Consider the following 18,395-nt stretch of genomic DNA (forward strand, 5'->3'; position numbering starts at 1 on the left):
TTGAGTCCTGCGTTTAACATATACATGCTGGGAGATTATCCTGGCATATCATGCTTGGGCTCCATTTACATGTCAGAGACCACGTGAATACCACTTTAAAAAAAAAAAAAAAAAAAAGTTTGAGAATAGATAGTATATGCAAGTTTTTTCATTAATAAATGTGACTACTATGTAGAACCTTGAAGGCCTGCCTTTCTTACCGTTCAATGATTGTCCATGTGTCTTGTATATCTCCAGCTTTTCGCCATTTGCCTGTGTTAAAGGTGCTGTCTCCAGAGGATGGGAAGCCAAACATTGTGAAAGCTGCTCAGAATTTCTGTCAACGTGTAGCAGACAAACAGAAGACACCGGCAGACTTGGATGTAGATGCCTTTGATCACCTTTTAAGAAGTAATTTGATTACAAGAATAGTTGATTGTGAATAGACAACTTGCAATTTAGGCTACTTTCACACTTGCGTTTTTTTTAATCCATCACAATCCGTCGTTTTTTGTGAATTCAGGATCCTGCAAAAAATTTTGCAGGATCCTGCATTTTCCCATAGTCTTGTATTAGCGACGGATTGTGACGGATGGCCATCCGTTTCATCCGTCATGCACTGGATCCGTCGGAAAATAGCAGGCCGTCGTGCAGTGAAAACGTTCATAGGAACGTTTTTTGTGCATGTTGGAAAAATCGGTCAGCAACGCATCCTGCTCTGCCCGTCGTCGGCTACAATGGAAGCCTATGGACGCAGGATCCGTCGCCGACAGTCACACACAAGAATCCAGCGACTGATCCAGTTTTCCCCTTCTGAGCATGCCCGGAAGGATTTTTCAAGCCCAAGAAAAAGTCTTTCTCTCTCGATCTCTCTCGATCTCTCTCTTTCTCTCTCGATCTCTCGCTTTCTCTCTCGATCTCTCGCTTTCTCTCTCGATCTCTCGCTTTCTCTCTCGATCTCTCGCTTTCTCTCTTGATCTCTCGCTTTCTCTCGCTTTCTCTCTCGCTCTTTCTCGCTCTTTCTCTCTCGCTCTTTCTCGCTCTTTCTCTCTCGATCTCTTTCTCTCTCGATCTCTTTCTCTCTCGATCTCTTTCTCTCTCGATCTCTTTCTCTCCCGATCTCTTTCTCTCCCGATCTCTCTTTCTCTCCCGATCTCTCTTTCTCTCCCGATCTCTCTTTCTCTCCCGATCTCTCTCTTTCTCTCCCGATCTCTCTCTTTCTCTCCCGATCTCTTTCTCTCCCGATCTCTCTTTCTCTCCCGATCTCTCTTTCTCTCCCGATCTCTCTTTCTCTCCCGATCTCTCTCTTTCTCTCCCGATCTCTCTCTTTCTCTCCCGATCTCTCTCTCCCGATCTTTCTCTCCCGATCTTTCTCTCCCGATCTTTCTCTCCCGATCTTTCTCTCCCGATCTCTCTCTTTCTCTCCCGATCTCTCTTTCTCTCCCGATCTCTCTTTCTCTCCCGATCTCTCTTTCTCTCCCGATCTCTCTTTCTCTCCCGATCTCTCTTTCTCTCCCGATCTCTCTTTCTCTCCCGATCTCTCTTTCTCTCCCGATCTCTCTCTTTCTCTCCCGATCTCTCTCTTTCTCTCCCGATCTTTCTCTCCCGATCTTTCTCTCCCGATCTCTCTCTCCCGATCTCTCTCTTTCTCTCCCGATCTCTCTTTCTCTCCCGATCTCTCGCTTTCTCTCCCGATCTCTCGCTTTCTCTCCCGATCTCTCGCTTTCTCTCCCGATCTCTCGCTTTCTCTCCCGATCTCTCGCTTTCTCTCCCGATCTCTCGCTTTCTCTCTCGATCTCTCGCTTTCTCTCTCGATCTCTCGCTTTCTCTCTCGATCTCTCGCTTTCTCTCTCGATCTCTCGCTTTCTCTCTCGATCTCTCGCTTTCTCTCTCGATCTCTCGCTGTCTCTCTCGATCTCTCGCTTTCTCTCTCGATCTCTCGCTTTCTCTCTCGATCTCTCGCTTTCTCTCTCGATCTCTCGCTTTCTCTCTCGATCTCTCGCTGTCTCTCTCGATCTCTCGCTTTCTCTCTCGATCTCTCGCTTTCTCTCTCGATCTCTCGCTTTCTCTCTCGATCTCTCGCTTTCTCTCTCGATCTCTCGCTTTCTCTCTCGATCTTTCGCTTTCTCTCTCGAGCTCTCGCTTTCTCTCTCGAGCTCTCGCTTTCTCTCTCGAGCTCTCGCTTTCTCTCTCGATCTCTCGCTTTCTCTCTCGAGCTCTCGCTTTCTCTCTCGATCTCTCGCTTTCTCTCTCGATCTCTCGCTTTCTCTCTCGAGCTCTCGCTTTCTCTCTCGATCTCTCGCTTTCTCTCTCGATCTCTCGCTTTCTCTCTCGATCTCTCGCTTTCTCTCTCGATCTCTCGCTTTCTCTCTCGATCTCTCGCTTTCTCTCTCGATCTCTCGCTTTCTCTCTCGATCTCTCGCTTTCTCTCTCGATCTCTCGCTTTCTCTCTCGATCTCTCGCTTTCTCTCTCGATCTCTCGCTTTCTCTCTCGATCTCTCGCTTTCTCTCTCGATCTCTCGCTTTCTCTCTCGATCTCTCGCTTTCTCTCTCGATCTCTCGCTTTCTCTCTCGATCTCTCGCTTTCTCTCTCGATCTCTCGCTTTCTCTCTCGATCTCTCGCTTTCTCTCTCGATCTCTCGCTTTCTCTCTCGATCTCTCGCTTTCTCTCTCGATCTCTCGCTTTCTCTCTCGATCTCTCGCTTTCTCTCTCGATCTCTCGCTTTCTCTCTCGATCTCTCGCTTTCTCTCTCGATCTCTCGCTTTCTCTCTCGATCTCTCGCTTTCTCTCTCGATCTCTCGCTTTCTCTCTCGATCTCTCGCTTTCTCTCTCGATCTCTCGCTTTCTCTCTCGATCTCTCGCTTTCTCTCTCGATCTCTCGCTTTCTCTCTCGATCTCTCGCTTTCTCTCTCGATCTCTCGCTTTCTCTCTCGATCTCTCGCTTTCTCTCTCGATCTCTCGCTTTCTCTCTCGATCTCTCGCTTTCTCTCTCGATCTCTCGCTTTCTCTCTCGATCTCTCGCTTTCTCTCTCGATCTCTCGCTTTCTCTCTCGATCTCTCGCTTTCTCTCTCGATCTCTCGCTTTCTCTCTCGATCTCTCGCTTTCTCTCTCGATCTCTCGCTTTCTCTCTCGATCTCTCGCTTTCTCTCTCGATCTCTCGCTTTCTCTCTCGATCTCTCGCTTTCTCTCTCGATCTCTCGCTTTCTCTCTCGATCTCTCGCTTTCTCTCTCGATCTCTCGCTTTCTCTCTCGATCTCTCGCTTTCTCTCTCGATCTCTCGCTTTCTCTCTCGATCTCTCGCTTTCTCTCTCGATCTCTCGCTTTCTCTCTCGATCTCTCGCTTTCTCTCTCGATCTCTCGCTTTCTCTCTCGATCTCTCGCTTTCTCTCTCGATCTCTCGCTTTCTCTCTCGATCTCTCGCTTTCTCTCTCGATCTCTCGCTTTCTCTCTCGATCTCTCGCTTTCTCTCTCGATCTCTCGCTTTCTCTCTCGATCTCTCGCTTTCTCTCTCGATCTCTCGCTTTCTCTCTCGATCTCTCGCTTTCTCTCTCGATCTCTCGCTTTCTCTCTCGATCTCTCGCTTTCTCTCTCGATCTCTCGCTTTCTCTCTCGATCTCTCGCTTTCTCTCTCGATCTCTCGCTTTCTCTCTCGATCTCTCGCTTTCTCTCTCGATCTCTCGCTTTCTCTCTCGATCTCTCGCTTTCTCTCTCGATCTCTCGCTTTCTCTCTCGATCTCTCGCTTTCTCTCTCGATCTCTCGCTTTCTCTCTCGATCTCTCGCTTTCTCTCTCGATCTCTCGCTTTCTCTCTCGATCTCTCGCTTTCTCTCTCGATCTCTCGCTTTCTCTCTCGATCTCTCGCTTTCTCTCTCGATCTCTCGCTTTCTCTCTCGATCTCTCGCTTTCTCTCTCGATCTCTCGCTTTCTCTCTCGATCTCTCGCTTTCTCTCTCGATCTCTCGCTTTCTCTCTCGATCTCTCGCTTTCTCTCTCGATCTCTCGCTTTCTCTCTCGATCTCTCGCTTTCTCTCTCGATCTCTCGCTTTCTCTCTCGATCTCTCGCTTTCTCTCTCGATCTCTCGCTTTCTCTCTCGATCTCTCGCTTTCTCTCTCGATCTCTCGCTTTCTCTCTCGATCTCTCGCTTTCTCTCTCGATCTCTCGCTTTCTCTCTCGATCTCTCGCTTTCTCTCTCGATCTCTCGCTTTCTCTCTCGATCTCTCGCTTTCTCTCTCGATCTCTCGCTTTCTCTCTCGATCTCTCGCTTTCTCTCTCGATCTCTCGCTTTCTCTCTCGATCTCTCGCTTTCTCTCTCGATCTCTCTCTCAACAAATAAACGACACATCCGTCTTTTCACTGGATCCGTCGCACACGGTTTTCACTATTTTCATGACGTCCGTCGATACGTCATTTCACTGCACGACGACGGAAACCAAAAAACGCAAGTGTGAAAGTAGCCTTAGTCTCTAATATTTAACTCTATTATTTATTTTGTGTTGTTTTGGTAATATAACTCCTTAATGACTAGACCTTGCACCATTTGGAGCATATAAAACTGGCCACATCTAGGACTAGAAGCTACAGAGCTTAATGTAATGTATTTTTTTCATTTTTTCTTTCTGCAGTAGACATATTGGCTTGTAAAATTTAGGTTATAATTTAAGACTAAGGGACATTATCAGAGATTTTTCTCTCTGTGGGCTTGTTTCTTCCCCTGCATGAGGTTAACCAATCATAATAAGGCAGCAATATACAGTGGAAAAAAGAACGCATCCCTATAAAAGCAAGTGCTCTTTGCACTTTGTCATCACACACACAGCTCTGCAGTGAGATTAGTGAGGAGAGGTACTGTCAGTCATTACATTTCTTACCCTGAGATACCTACTGTAAGCTACTGTCATGACAGGTTCTTTTTTTCTGAAGTTTGTTACATCTTGAGAGAAAAATCTCTGGTAATGCCAAACTTTTTGTTTTTGCCTCTTCAGTTTCCAGAAGCCATAATTTTACTCACCTGCTCCTGGCGCGGTGCAGTCCCTGCTTCCCCGGCGCTGCAGCTTCTCCCTGTACTGAGCGGTCACCATTACCACTCATTACAGTAATGAATATGCGGCTCCACCCCTATGGGAGGTGGAGCCGCATATTCATTACTGTAATGAGCGGTACCATGTGACTGCTCAGTACAGGAAGAAGCTGGGGCGCCGGGCAGCCAGGGACCGCGCCAGGAGCAGGTGAGTAAAGTTAGACAGCCCCCGCTCCCCCTCCCCTGCCGACCCCTGGGTATGACTTGAGTATAAGCAGAGAGGGGGACTTTCAGCCCAAAAAATATATATATATCTATATCTATATCTATCTAGCTAGCTTTTTTTCTGCCGTGGGCACTGTTCATGGAAAAAAAATCTAGACAAAGATAGATATATAGATGTATATGACTCTTCAACATTAACATCAAGAAGGATAATATTTTGACTTGTGGAAATCACAGTATTAACCCCTTTACCCCCATGGGTGGTATGCATGTTATGGACTGGGTCAGAATTGTAAAAATTGGCCACTGTCCCTTTGAGGTTATAACTCTGGAACGCTTCAACTGATCCCGGTGATTCTGACATTGTTTTCTCGAGACATATTGTACTTCATGATAGTGGTAAAATTTCTTTGATATTACCTGCGTTTATTTGTGGAAAAAACGGAAATTTGGCGAAAATTTTGAAAATTTTGCACTTTTCCAACTTTGAATTTATATGCAATTAAATCACAGAGATATGTCACACAAAATACTTAATAAGTAACATTTCCCACATGTCTACTTTACATCAGCATAATTTTGGAACCAAAAATTTTTTTTGTTAGGGAGTTATAAGGGTTAAAAGTTGACCAGCAATTTCTCATTTTTACAGCACCATTTTTTTTTAGGGACCACATCTCATTTGAAGTCATTTTGAGGGGTCTATATGATAGAAAATACCCAAGTGTGACACCATTCTAAAAACTGCACCCCTCAAGGTGCTCAAAACCACATTCAAGAAGTTTATTAACCCTTCAGGTGTTTCAGAGGAATTTTTGGAATGTTTAAAAAAAATGAACATTTAACTTTTTTTCACAAAAAATTTACTTCAGCTCCAATTTGTTTTTTTTTTTACCAAGGGTAACAGGAGAAAATGGACCCCAAACGTTGTTGTACAATTTGTCCCGAGTACGCCGATACCCGACATGTGGGTGTAAACCACTGTTTGGGCGCATGACAGAGCTCGGAAGCGAAGGAGCGCCATTTGACTTTTCAATGCAAAATTGACTGGAATTAAGATGGGACGCCATGTTGCGTTTGGAGAGCCACTGATGTGCTTAAACATTGAAACCCCCCACAAGTGACACCATTTTGGAAAGTAGACCCCCTAAGGAACTTATCTAGATGTGTTGTGAGAACTTTGAACCCCCAAGTGTTTCACTACAGTTTATATCGCAGAGCCGTGAAAATAAAAAAATCATTTTTTTTCCCACAAAAATTATTTTTTAGCCCCCAGTTTTGTATTTTCCCAAGGGTAACAGGAGAAATTGGACCCCAAAAGTTGTTGTCCAATTCGTCCTGAGTAGGCTGATACCCCATATGTTGGGGTAAACCCCTGTTTGGGCACACGGGAGAGCTCGGAAGGGAAGGAGCACTGTTTTACGTTTTCAACGCAGAATTGGCTGGAATTGAGATCGGACGCCATGTCGCGTTTGGAGAGCCCCTGATGTGCCTAAACAGTGGAAACCCCCCAATTATAACTGAAACCCTAATCCAAACACACCCCTAACCCTAATCCCAACAGTAACCCTAACCACACCCCTAACCCTGACACACCCCTAGCTGTAGCCCCAACCCTAGCTGTAGCCCCAACCCTAGCTGTAGCCCCAACCCTAGCTGTAGCCCCAGCCCCGAGCGTGCTCAGGAAATCTCGAGTAACGAGTATATTCGCTCATCGCTAGTGCTCATACTTTATACAGAATATATTCAGATGTTTTTAAACATTTATTAGCACCTTTTCCTTATTTATGTATTATTATTAATGTCTATCCATCCTGTGATTTCCATAATTCTATGACATTTTGTTCTTGGTGTTACAATTTTAATGTTGAGGACTGTATATAAATATACGTGTGGATATATAAAGGTGTGTATGTATATATGTATGTATATATGAATAAAATTGTTTAGGATTAAAACCATAAAACTAAGGCGCTTGGGGGTTAAATACTACACCTAATACGCGCAAGGCACCGTTGGCCCCACATGCAATATTTTTATGGCATGCTGTAATGGAGTCTGTCGTGTGTTTTTTCCTGCAGGAATTCATTAGAGAACTTCTATATGCCTTTGTATCAATTATTAACAGCATGCATTGAGTATGACAGCCACGTTCACAGGAAAATTATTCTTCTGTAGAATCACTGTTGGTAGGAAGAACGATTAATCCCTTTTCTAAGTCTTGTACCTGACCACCTGAATTGATCTATGGAATGATTCTAGAATTATCTGCACAAAGTAGACCAATTGAGGACACACCATACAACACAAGTAATAGATTCAATTGTTGTTTAGGTAATCATTAACCTATTGTTTTTTTCTTCTAGGTACACACAACTTTCCAGACCCTGATCTAATATTAAAATTTGGCTCTATCAGTAGCACATTGGGTTTTCTGCCATGGCATATAAGACTTTCAGAAATTATGTAAGTAGATTAAATGTTTTCACTACAGCATTTTCACCATTGTTAAATTAAGTCTTCAGGATTTTTCTGTGCACTAACTATGGGTTTGTGTGCGATGTGGACATCCATAACTAGTTACGTAGAAGTAAAGCGCATGAGGAGACTAAACCTATTATTCTGAATTCGGCACCTGTGGATTAATATTTTACAGTTACTGCAAAAATTTTACATGGGCATTAGTATATTGTATACAGCTCCTATGCAAACAGTTTGTTGCCATGGTAGCAGAAAACAAACTTTGTGCAGTTTGCTGTGCAGTCGCCTTCCTATCAGTCCTGTTTGGATTCAAGTGCATAGTACAGCAAAGTAAAAGACAAATGAAAGAAAGTAAAGACTACCGGAATACTGTATGCAGGTTTTTTTTTTGTCTCTTAATATGGAAATCATAGGTGCATAGGAGCTGCGAAAACAATAATAATCTTTATTTATATAGCGCTAACATATTTCACAGCGCTTTGCAAATCAGGAGTTCATACACAAGTCATAAGTAACAAGGTTAAAGATAATTCAGTAATTAAAGCAAAATAATGAAGACCCTGCCCATCAGAGCTTGCAGTCTACAATGAGGTGGGGTGACACAAAATACAGGTGCTTATTTACAGTGATGGTCCCGCCATCTTGAGAAAGTGGGGGATAGATAAAGGCTGCATGAGCTGGTCACCAGCCAAGATTTGTAGTGCTTTAGGGTGCGGTGGAGTTTGATGGAGAGTTATGTTCAGAGAAATAGTGAATGGGCTACAATAAAAGGACTTCTATTAGGGAACGTGATAGGCCGCCCTAGACAGATGTGTTTTTAGGGACCGCCTAAAACTGTTAGTCGTGTTAGTCAGTTAGTTGGGGTTAGTCCTAATTTCTTGGGGTAGAACATTCCAGATGATTGGCAGAACTCTGGAGAAGTCTTGGAGCCGGGAGTGAAAGGTACAGATTAGTTTAGATGTTAGTCGAAATGAGGGAGGAGATGTATGGGGGCGCCGCACTGTGGAGAGCTTTGTGGGTGAGAACAAGCCGTTTTAAATTGGATCCTATAATCAGTGTGCAGCCAGTGTAACGACTGGCGAAGAGCGGAGGCGTCCGAGTAACGATTAGCCAGATAGGCAACCCTGGCTGCCGCATTAAGGATGAACTGGAGAGGGGAAAGTCGTGAGGGGGAGGCCAAGTAATAGAGCATTACAGTAATCCAGGCAGGAGTGGATCAGGGTAACAGTCAGGGATTTTGTTGTTTCAATGGCGAGAAAGGGACAGATTTTATAGATGTTTTTTTAGGTGCAAGTGACAAGAGCGGGCAAGAGATTGTATATAGGAGGTGAAGGAAAGGTTGTTGTGAAACATAACACCCAGACAGCGCTCCTGCTGCTGGGGTGTTATTGTGGTGCCACACACTGAGAGGGAGGTGTCCGCTTTAGGGAGATCAGTAGACGTGGGAGCAGAAGTTCAGTTTTGGAAAGGTTGAGTTTGAGATAGAGAGCAGACAGTTGGAAGTTGGAAACTGCGGACAGACAGCCACTGGCGTTCTGTAGTACAGCGGGGGTAAGGTCTTGAAAATGTTTTGGTAAATGGCTAAAATGGCTAAACTTGTCACTGTCCAAATATTTCTGGACCTAACTGTATATATATATTGCAATGTAGTTGTACATCTACTACATCAATATAGGATCTGTAGGGGTCTGACATCTGCCACTGATCATGTCTTATCGCCTCCAGCAGTAGCCAAAAGTATCCGGTGTACGGAGCTGAGCATCACCCCTCCATACACTGTTTTAGTGCTCATTGCTGGCTACCACAGATCAGCTCATATCTCTCCGAAGAGTTGAGATGGAGGCCTCTAACAAGTCTGATATTACCAGCTCAGTGGATGTTTTTGGCATAATAGGCATCATCTATACCTGGATTTATTGCTAGGACTTTCCTGTTACTCAGCCAGATAGTTGTATGCTAGTTAATCTAGCCCTTACCTGACTTTTTTTTGTTTTTCAGCTCTCTACCATCCCATGTGAATATTCAGTATGAAGACTTTATCTTTGCTCTCCGTTGCTACGCAGGCTGTGAGCAGCGGCTTGGCAAGTGACCACTGTCTTTTTAAGCTTCCTCGAAAGGGACTCAATGCACCTGTTTACAAGTGATCGGTGACTCAGTCCGACTGCCTCACAGGTCCTACCCCAGATATGGCCTCCTACCATAGACCTGGGTATAATCGTGTCTGTATAAAGTGTCTTCAGCTCTTCTGGAAGCGGATATGTAAACATGATGGCATCATGGAGTCTTCTAGTCTACAGTTCGTTTTATTTTTCTTTAGCGTCTACCTGACTTGCCATTGATAAGACCAATATCGAGTGCATTATTACAACCTCTTTCTACCGTGTCTACCTAAGTCATCAGTCCGTCCGGCTCCTTCCATGGGATGGACAGTATTGCGGGTGTTCACCACCCGATATTTGGAATATACAAGGTTGCCTATTCACCACAGGAAGCCCAGGCAGCACCAGCTACATCTCATTGTAGGTCACGTCAGCAATTTCCTCCACTGTAATGTGAAGTATTTACCGTAGAAAAGTCGACAAAACAAATCTCGTCTAATATATTAACTACAGCGAGAACTTGAACAGTTCCTCTTAGAATTTGCACTGAAATTACATGCCAGCAAACATTGTATATTTTTTTTATATAATTTAAAGTTTTGAATATTTTTTTAAAGAATTTTTTTTTTTTTTTTAAATAAGGGTACCCACATATACCATTCAGTTTATATAGGTCTTAACCTATCGCTGCCCATGTATTTTGGAGCAAGTTTTGTTAAGTTAATATTAAAGATTAATAAGTTAGTGCTGTTATTTTTACATCACCTTGAAATTAAGCCGTGGAAAAAAAGTAAATTGTGTCGAGGAAACGTTTTTGGTTTTTTTTTATAGTGCCCAGCTGCCCTGTCCAACTGTGCTGCATTAAATGGGCGCTATGGGCAAAACTGATACTGTCCTCCGGGGTCTGGAGGTTTGTAGCATGTGATGTGGCACTTGTTTCTTTTTCCTCCCTTGGTTCATGCACCATAGTGTTCAATTAAAATTTACAAAATACCCGAATATACTGGTTCTTGGGAAAAGCTGCCATTTTTTATTTTTGGAGCAGCACTGCCAACACATCAGGGTGAAACATCCAGATCTGTCTACGTTCTATGCAGCCAGTTACTTTATGCTGTGCAAGTGCCCCAACATATTCAAGCCACGGCATGGTATGGAGAAGGGTGTGATGCCCTAATACATAACCATTTTTAGGACCAAGAAAATTATCTTACGATGTATACTGTTCACCAATTATTTGCTATAATTTGAATTTTTTGTGGCATACTATATTTTTATCTTGATCATTTGGCTGTCATTCTGAATTGTTTGCCACCGGTATTTATTAGTTTTCATTTATTTAATGTTGGCTGCCATGTAATCTGTTCTTCAAACAATATGTTTAAGAGGGAACTCTCTGTAGTAGCTCCCTCTTGCCATCTTATTTTGAATTATTACATTGTATCTTCCAGATTTGGTTGTTCTTTTGCTATGGGGTATGCCAAGATGCAGTAACCTGTAAAAAAAAATGTTGTAGTGACTTTAAGTTATAAAAAACAAAACCTGTGCCACGTGAAGAGTATGTTTATAAAAAATATATTAAAAATTTCCAAAATATCAGAAATGTCTGTGTTTTACCTACAGTCATACTGTCACTTATCTGCCATGTGATACCTTCAATGTTAATATTTACCTGTCCACCTTTGGGGGCATTTTGTTTTCTTTGCATTAATGTATGTATTTTTGACCAAATCATTTATGTATTTGGGTTTCATTGGGAATTTGGCACAGTTTGACTTCTATAGCCTCTGTGGTGGTCTGTCGCTGACTGCAAAATGAGCTCACTGAAAATCTGTCAGGGATCTATTTCCGCAAAGTCAAAGGCAGACTTTGTCACTGTTGTCTTTTTCTGAGCTTTTATCGCCTAATTTATGACTATAGACCCCATTAATTTATGACTAGAGACCACAACAAATTCAGTAAAAAGTGTACAAAAAAAAGTTTTTAAAAATATGAAAAAAATACAAAGGTTGAAATCATCCCTTTTGCAAAAAAACCATTAAAAAATACACATTTGGTATTGCAGTGTTCAGAAATGTTCGATTTATCAAAATATAAAATTAGTCCGATTTGGCCACCTCAACATTGCAATAAAATACAATAAGTGATGATCAAAACCTCTTATCTACCCCAAGATGATATGAGTAAAAACGTCAGCTCGTGGGGCAAAAATAAGCCCTCACCCAACACTACGGGACTCTGAAAATGGCGACAAGCCCAAAAACTTTTTTATACAAATTTGGGAATTTTTTTTAACCACTTAAATACCACATATGTTTAGATATATATATTTTTATCTGTGTACTCGTACTGACCCGGAGAATCATATTGTCAGGTCAGTTTTACTGTATAGTGAACATGGTAAATAAAAAAAAAAAAATTATTGTGGAATTACACCTTTTTTGCAACTTCATTGCAGTCTGATTTTATGATATAGTTTACTGGAAAATGGGGGGAAAAAATCTATGTTGTCCCTCAAAAAACAAGCCCTAGTAGGGCTCTATTGACTAAAATCTGAAAAAGCTATGGCTCTTGGAAGAAGGGAGGAAAAAATGGCTATGGCATGACAGGGTTAATGAAACCAAATTGCAAAAAATGTATAGCCTGAAATTAAATAATTTAGGTACAGAAAAAGTCCTCAGAGGTTAACAACCCCCTTAAAACCCACTTGTGTCCTGAAGTATTTCATGTATTACCACTCCCTAATAACCGGTACTCAATGCGAACCACCAATAAGCTGCTGAAAGACCCCACGGTGGGATCATGTTGAAATCTTACCTAACCACTGCCTTTTGTGGAGGAGTCAGGACACCTTGATATGCATTGGGTGTTCTGCTGTAAATGTGTGCGTTTTTTTTTTTGTTTCTCCTTCTCTTTTCTGTATTACCACACAGAGCTTCAGAAGCCCAAACTGACTTTGCTGCCACTCATCGTGGCACTCAGCCTGTATCACGCTCCTGACAGGTGGTCAACAGTTTGATGGTGGACTTTATGGTCAAGCACAACGGTCACTGTAGTTCATGTCTGTTTGTTGCAGAATCTATGAAACTATGGAACACTCCTATAAGCCTGTGTTCATCTAAAATGGAGGTGGTCCTTCAGGAATCCACTCATGACAAACAACTTGTGTAAGCTTTTTGATTTAACGGGTTGACAAATAATGTTGAAAACACAAATGCCACCTCCTTTCATCATGAATGTCACCAGATAAGTCCATCTGAACACTCCATTGAAAAGGCTGAGCATGGGAACATATAACATGCAGAGTGTTTAAAGGGAATCTGTCACCACATTTGACCTATCTAAACTCTTAATATGGGCATACAGGCTATATAATGCGGGAACCAGTCCTACCTGTGTCTCATATCAGATGCCTTATTGAGAAATCATTTTATATAAATGACCTCTTCCAGGCTCTGGGGAGGATGTTGCCTGAAGATAACTCTGCCTCCAGAGCTTATTTTACATGAAGGTGGAGTTACCAGTGTAATAGCCGCTTCCTGATCTCACTGCAGAACTGCGTGTAATAACGGACATCTGCAGGTTCCTCTCATCTTCCAGCTCACAGGCAGACAGGGTTGCAATACAGCAGCGGAGAGAGAAGCAAAAAATGTGTTTGCAAGAAGACAAACTTCATTTCTGCTGTTGTGTTGGTTGCTTGTCTCACACTGGTAACTCCACCTTCATGTAAAATATGCTCTGGAGGCCGTGTTATCTCCAGGCAACATCCTCCCCAGAGCTTGGAGGAGGTCATTTATATGAAGTGATAAAAGATGATTTCTCAGTAACAACACATCTTCTATGAGGTATACAGGTAGGACTGTTTTCAGCATTCAATAGCCTGTATGCCCATATCAAACGCCCATATCAATAGTTTAGATAGGTCAAATGTGGTGATAGATTTCCTTTAAAGGAGTTATCCAGTACTTTAATATTAATGGCCTATACAACACCCAGCACCCTCACCGATCAGTTCTGGAGCTGAGCAGTAAAGCTCTGCACTGTATAGTGTCCGCGGCTGGGTGTTGCACATTTGCCCCTATTTGAATTAAAAGGGTTGTCCACTACCAGGACAACCTCTTCTCATTATCCATGTTTGGCCCTGATAAAAAAAAGCCTATAAACACCTCAAGCGCCGCCGACATTTCTACAGTGTTGACAGTCGTGGTCCAGGGTCTCTCGTGCAGCTGTATGCCACGTGAACCTCGAGCCCAATCAGCACTGGCGCCACTGTCCCCACCTATTGTCTAATTCAACATGAAGAGGAAGTTTGGGCTGCAGCTGATCTGACTTCCTCTTCATGTTCAATTTGTGGGAGCAATGACACCACCTCTGATTGGGCGCTGATAAGAGACGGATGATTGGTGGGGGGTGGACAGGTGTTACACCCCACCAATCTGGTATTGCTGACCTCTCTAGGGATAGGCCATCAATATAAGTGTCCCGGACAAACTCTTTGGGTATGTTCACACGTTCCTGATTTCCCTCCTTTTTTTCAGGACTAAAAACCGCAGCTCTTGGCAGAAAACGCAGGTCCTTTTTTTGGTGCTTTTTGATGCGTTTTTTGATGCAGTTTTCTATGCAGAGTCTGTGTGTTTTCTAGGAAGTGTTTTAGGGTTAAAATGGCTGAAAATACCCTACCCCTAACCCTAACCCTATTCTAACCTTAGTGGAAAAAAAAAAAAAATTCTTAATTTTTTTATTGTCCCTACCTATGGGGGTGACAAAGGGGGGGAGGGGGGTCATTTACTATTTTTTTTATTTTGATCACTGAGATATAACCTATCTCAGTGATCAAAATGCACTTTGGAACGAATCTGCCGGCCGGCAGATTCGGCGGGCGCACTGCGAATGCGCCCGCCATTTTGCAAGATGGCGGCGCCCAGGGAGAAGACGGCCGGACGGACACCGGGAGGCCGGGTAAGTATAAGGGGGGGAGATTAGGGCACGGGGGGGGGGGCGTCGGAGCACGGGGGGGTGGCATCGGAGCATGGGGGGGTGGGATTGGGGCACCACAAACCGCAGTAAAACCCGCAGATATATTTTTCATCTGCGGGTTTTACTGCGGGTTTGACCTCACAATGGAGGTCTATGGGTGCAGAACCGCTGCAGTTCCGCAAAAAGAAGTGACATGGTACTTCTTTTTTACCGCTGCAATTCAGTGCGGCTTTTTTCGCGATTTTCCGCAATGTGGGCACAGCAGTTCCTGTTTTCCATAGGGTACATTGTAATGTACCCTGCATGGAAAACAGCTGCGGACCCGCAGCGGGAAAATCGCGGCGATTCCGCATGAAAAAAAGGATGGTGTGAACATGGCCTTTAACAATGAAGGTTGATAATGAATCGTCTGGTCAAATGCCCTTCCATCCCTATTCATAATGGGAGCCCTATAGAGAAGGCCGTACAAACGAGGTCCATACATTTAGAAAGTAAGACATTGTCTGATGTTCTATAGAAGCTATACCACATATAATTATACAGTTATTAATCCAAGAGGCTTGAGTTTGTATGTACTAACAAGGTTAACAATGACCACTTAGGATTCTATATACAGTAGCTATTCATTGAATTATAGACTATTGTATACTACCTACTTGTTGTCCACCACTGGAAACTTCTGTAATTCCTTGTCTGGCCTGTTCTTAATTTCTTACTTATCTAGTCACATTAAACCTATAGTTTTAATTGCACAGAGGGATAATAATTTTCTGGCAGATATGCTGCTCCTCTGTGGCAAGATGTTAGTGTTATTAGTAAAATGCCATTTTTTTTTTTAAATCTTTAATTACAAGAGGCTCAACATGTCCCCCCTTGTGCCAAGCACTGTCCATCTCTGCAGCTCGATCTATATGAATGTATATGTATGTCATCCGTTCCACAGTTTCTACAAACAAGTCCCTTTTGTGATCCGCATTGCTGTAATGTTTTGGCTAAATGTAAATATGTAAAGTTTTTATGGATACAAATTCAAAATTAAGTTTTAATATGGAATAATGAATTATTGTATGAGAACAGATTGGAAATAAATTAATAAACTACCCAGAAATAAGTTGATCAGATTTTAGTATGGTCTTATGATTTATTTCATGCAATGTGACATTGTCACGATCCATGTTTGGATGTGTGGCAGATCTGGCCTCTCAGATTAAAACTTTTTTTCCTTTCAGGCTATCAGGGTTAATGCAGTTTTTCTCCGGTGGCCGCTGGTGTAATTACATTGCTACCTAGTCTGCTGACGTTGGTGGTGACCACTCCCACCTTCCTTCAAAAAGTCACCTGATGCATCAGCTGACTGTTGGTTATTCAGGTCCTTTTGGAGACCAACCTAGCTGGAGACAGGAGCTTGCTGAGTGCTGTGATTCTTCAGTTGGATTCTGATATCTGGTGCTTTACTTTGCGGTGCATTGCAGCAGAGAAAGCTAAGTGTGGTGTTTATTGTTGGTTCGTCCCTTTGCTGTCTGTAACTTTCCCTTCTGTTGTATTAGTGCAGCGTGGGACCAGTGCTCTCACCTGCCAGTTCCCTACTTAGGGATAGGAGCAGGGCAAGTGAGGGATTAGGTTTCCTGCTCGGCGACAGGGTGAAAGAACCCGAATAGGGACGATAGTAAGAGCAGGGCACATCCACAGGTGAGTGCAGGAGGTGTCCAATTCCCCGTTCCCTACTGACAGAGCCCGCCGTTGTTAAAGTGTACCCAGTGTACTCCTGTGTGTTTAGCTGTTTTGTGACCGCCTCCTCCGTCGGGTCGTGTCACGCCAGGACACTCACTTTGTGACATTATAACCAACCATCCCATTTTTTCTGGTGAGCCATGGCTCAAATGTAGGCCCTTTTCCAACTGCTTCAGACCCTCACCGAGGAGTTTAAGGTGCTGCGTGGTCAGGTGGTGCATCAGCTGCAGCAGTTGGTGGGGTTTTGCGCTCCGGCCCAGGTGCAACCAGAACCCAAGATATCTCTTCCTGACAGGTTCTCTGGAGGGAGAGATACATTTTTGGTTTTTCAGGAAGCCTGTAAATTGCATACCTCCCAACAGTCCCTCATTGTGCGGGACTTTCCCGGATTTGATGCTTGCCCCGGCTGTCCTGCACAGGACGCAGAGAGTCCCGCAGACAGAACAGTTGAAGCTGCTGTCACACGCCCCCTTTTGTTAGGCCACGCCCCTTCCCCATCGGTGTGTTCCTGAGTCTTCCAGTGTGCCTCACAGTTCAGAGAGAGAGGGGACACCTGAGGTGACATAACACAGCCGGACACAGCCTGGGTGCCGGCGGCAATGTAAGCAGCAGACCGCAAGAGGACTGGAGGCTGCTAATGGGACAGATGCAGATCAGTGAGTAGTGGATGTCACAGAGATGACTCCTCCGTCCAGTGCACTGTGGAGGAGGAGCAGCTGCAGCCTCCTGAGAGATAGTGACAACACTATCAATGTGGCTGCTTTATTTCCCCAGGCATAAAAGTGCTAAGCCCCTATGACAGTCAGTCACTGTATCATCATGTGCTAATTACAAGCTGCAGCTCCGCTCAGTACACACACGCGGCTGAGGCTCCGCTCGGTACACTTCGTACACAGACACACACACGCGGCTCTGCTCAGTGCACCTCGTACACACACGCGCGGCTCCGCTCGGTTCACCTCGTGTATACACACACGCAGCTCCGCTCGGTGCACCTCATACACACATGCGGCTCCGCTTGGTATACCTCACACACGCACGCGGCTCCGCTTGGTACACCTCGTACACACGCGGCTCCGCTCGGTGCACCTCGTACTGTGAAAGGTGTACGGAGCAGAGTCGTGTGTAAGAGGTGTACGGAGCCGTGTGTACGAGGTGTACGGAGCACAGCCGCGTGTGTACGAGGTGTACAGAGCGGAGTCGTGTGTACGAGGTGTACGGAGCACAGTCGCGTGTGTACAGAGCGGAGCAGCACGTGAAAGGTGAGCGGAGTCGTGTGTACGGAGCACAGCTGCGTGTGTGCGAGGTGTACGGAGCGGAGTCGTGAGTACGAGGTGTACGGAGCACAGCCGCGTGTGTACGGAGCACAGTCACGTGTGTACGGAGCGGAGCAGCGTGTGAAAGGTGTATGGAGCGGAGTCGTGTGTGTAAGAGGTGTACGGAGCGGAACCATGTGTCTATGAGGTGTACAGAGCAGAGCCACGTGTGTACGAGGTGTGCGGAGCAGAGCCATGCATGTACAAGGTATACGGAGCGGAGCAATGTGTATACAGCGGAGCCGTGTGTGTATGAGATGTATGGAGAGGAGCCGTATGTGTACGCAGCGGAGCCGTGTGTGTAGAAGGTATACGGAGCGGAGCAGCATGTGCAATGTGTATGGAGCGGAGCGGTGTGTGTATGAGGTGTACGGAGTAGTGCCATGTATATGAGATGTATGGAGCGGAGCCGTGTATGAGGTGTATGGAGCGGAGCTGAATGTTTACGAGGTGAATGGAGCAGAGCTGAATGTGTACGAGGTGTATGGAGCAGAGCTGAATGTGTACGAGGTGTATGGAGCAGAGCTGAATGTGTACGAGGTGTACGGAGCGGAGCTGAATGTGTATGAGGT

General features: G+C 44.3%; 1 protein-coding gene across 1 annotated transcript in view; it reads left to right on the top strand.

The window, feature by feature from the left end:
* Positions 1-11,402, top strand: part of NUS1 (NUS1 dehydrodolichyl diphosphate synthase subunit) — a 44,063-nt gene extending 32,661 nt beyond the window's left edge. The window contains exons 3-5 of the mRNA XM_069726207.1: positions 238-390; positions 7,589-7,688; positions 9,702-11,402. Of these exons, the coding sequence (XP_069582308.1) occupies positions 238-390; positions 7,589-7,688; positions 9,702-9,792 (344 nt within the window). The 3' untranslated portion in view covers positions 9,793-11,402. The remainder of the gene's footprint in view (positions 1-237; positions 391-7,588; positions 7,689-9,701) is intronic.
* Positions 11,403-18,395: the final 6,993 nt, after the last annotated feature.

This window comes from Ranitomeya imitator, chromosome 5 (genome assembly GCF_032444005.1).
Source record: "Ranitomeya imitator isolate aRanImi1 chromosome 5, aRanImi1.pri, whole genome shotgun sequence".
Taxonomy (NCBI): domain Eukaryota; kingdom Metazoa; phylum Chordata; class Amphibia; order Anura; family Dendrobatidae; genus Ranitomeya; species Ranitomeya imitator.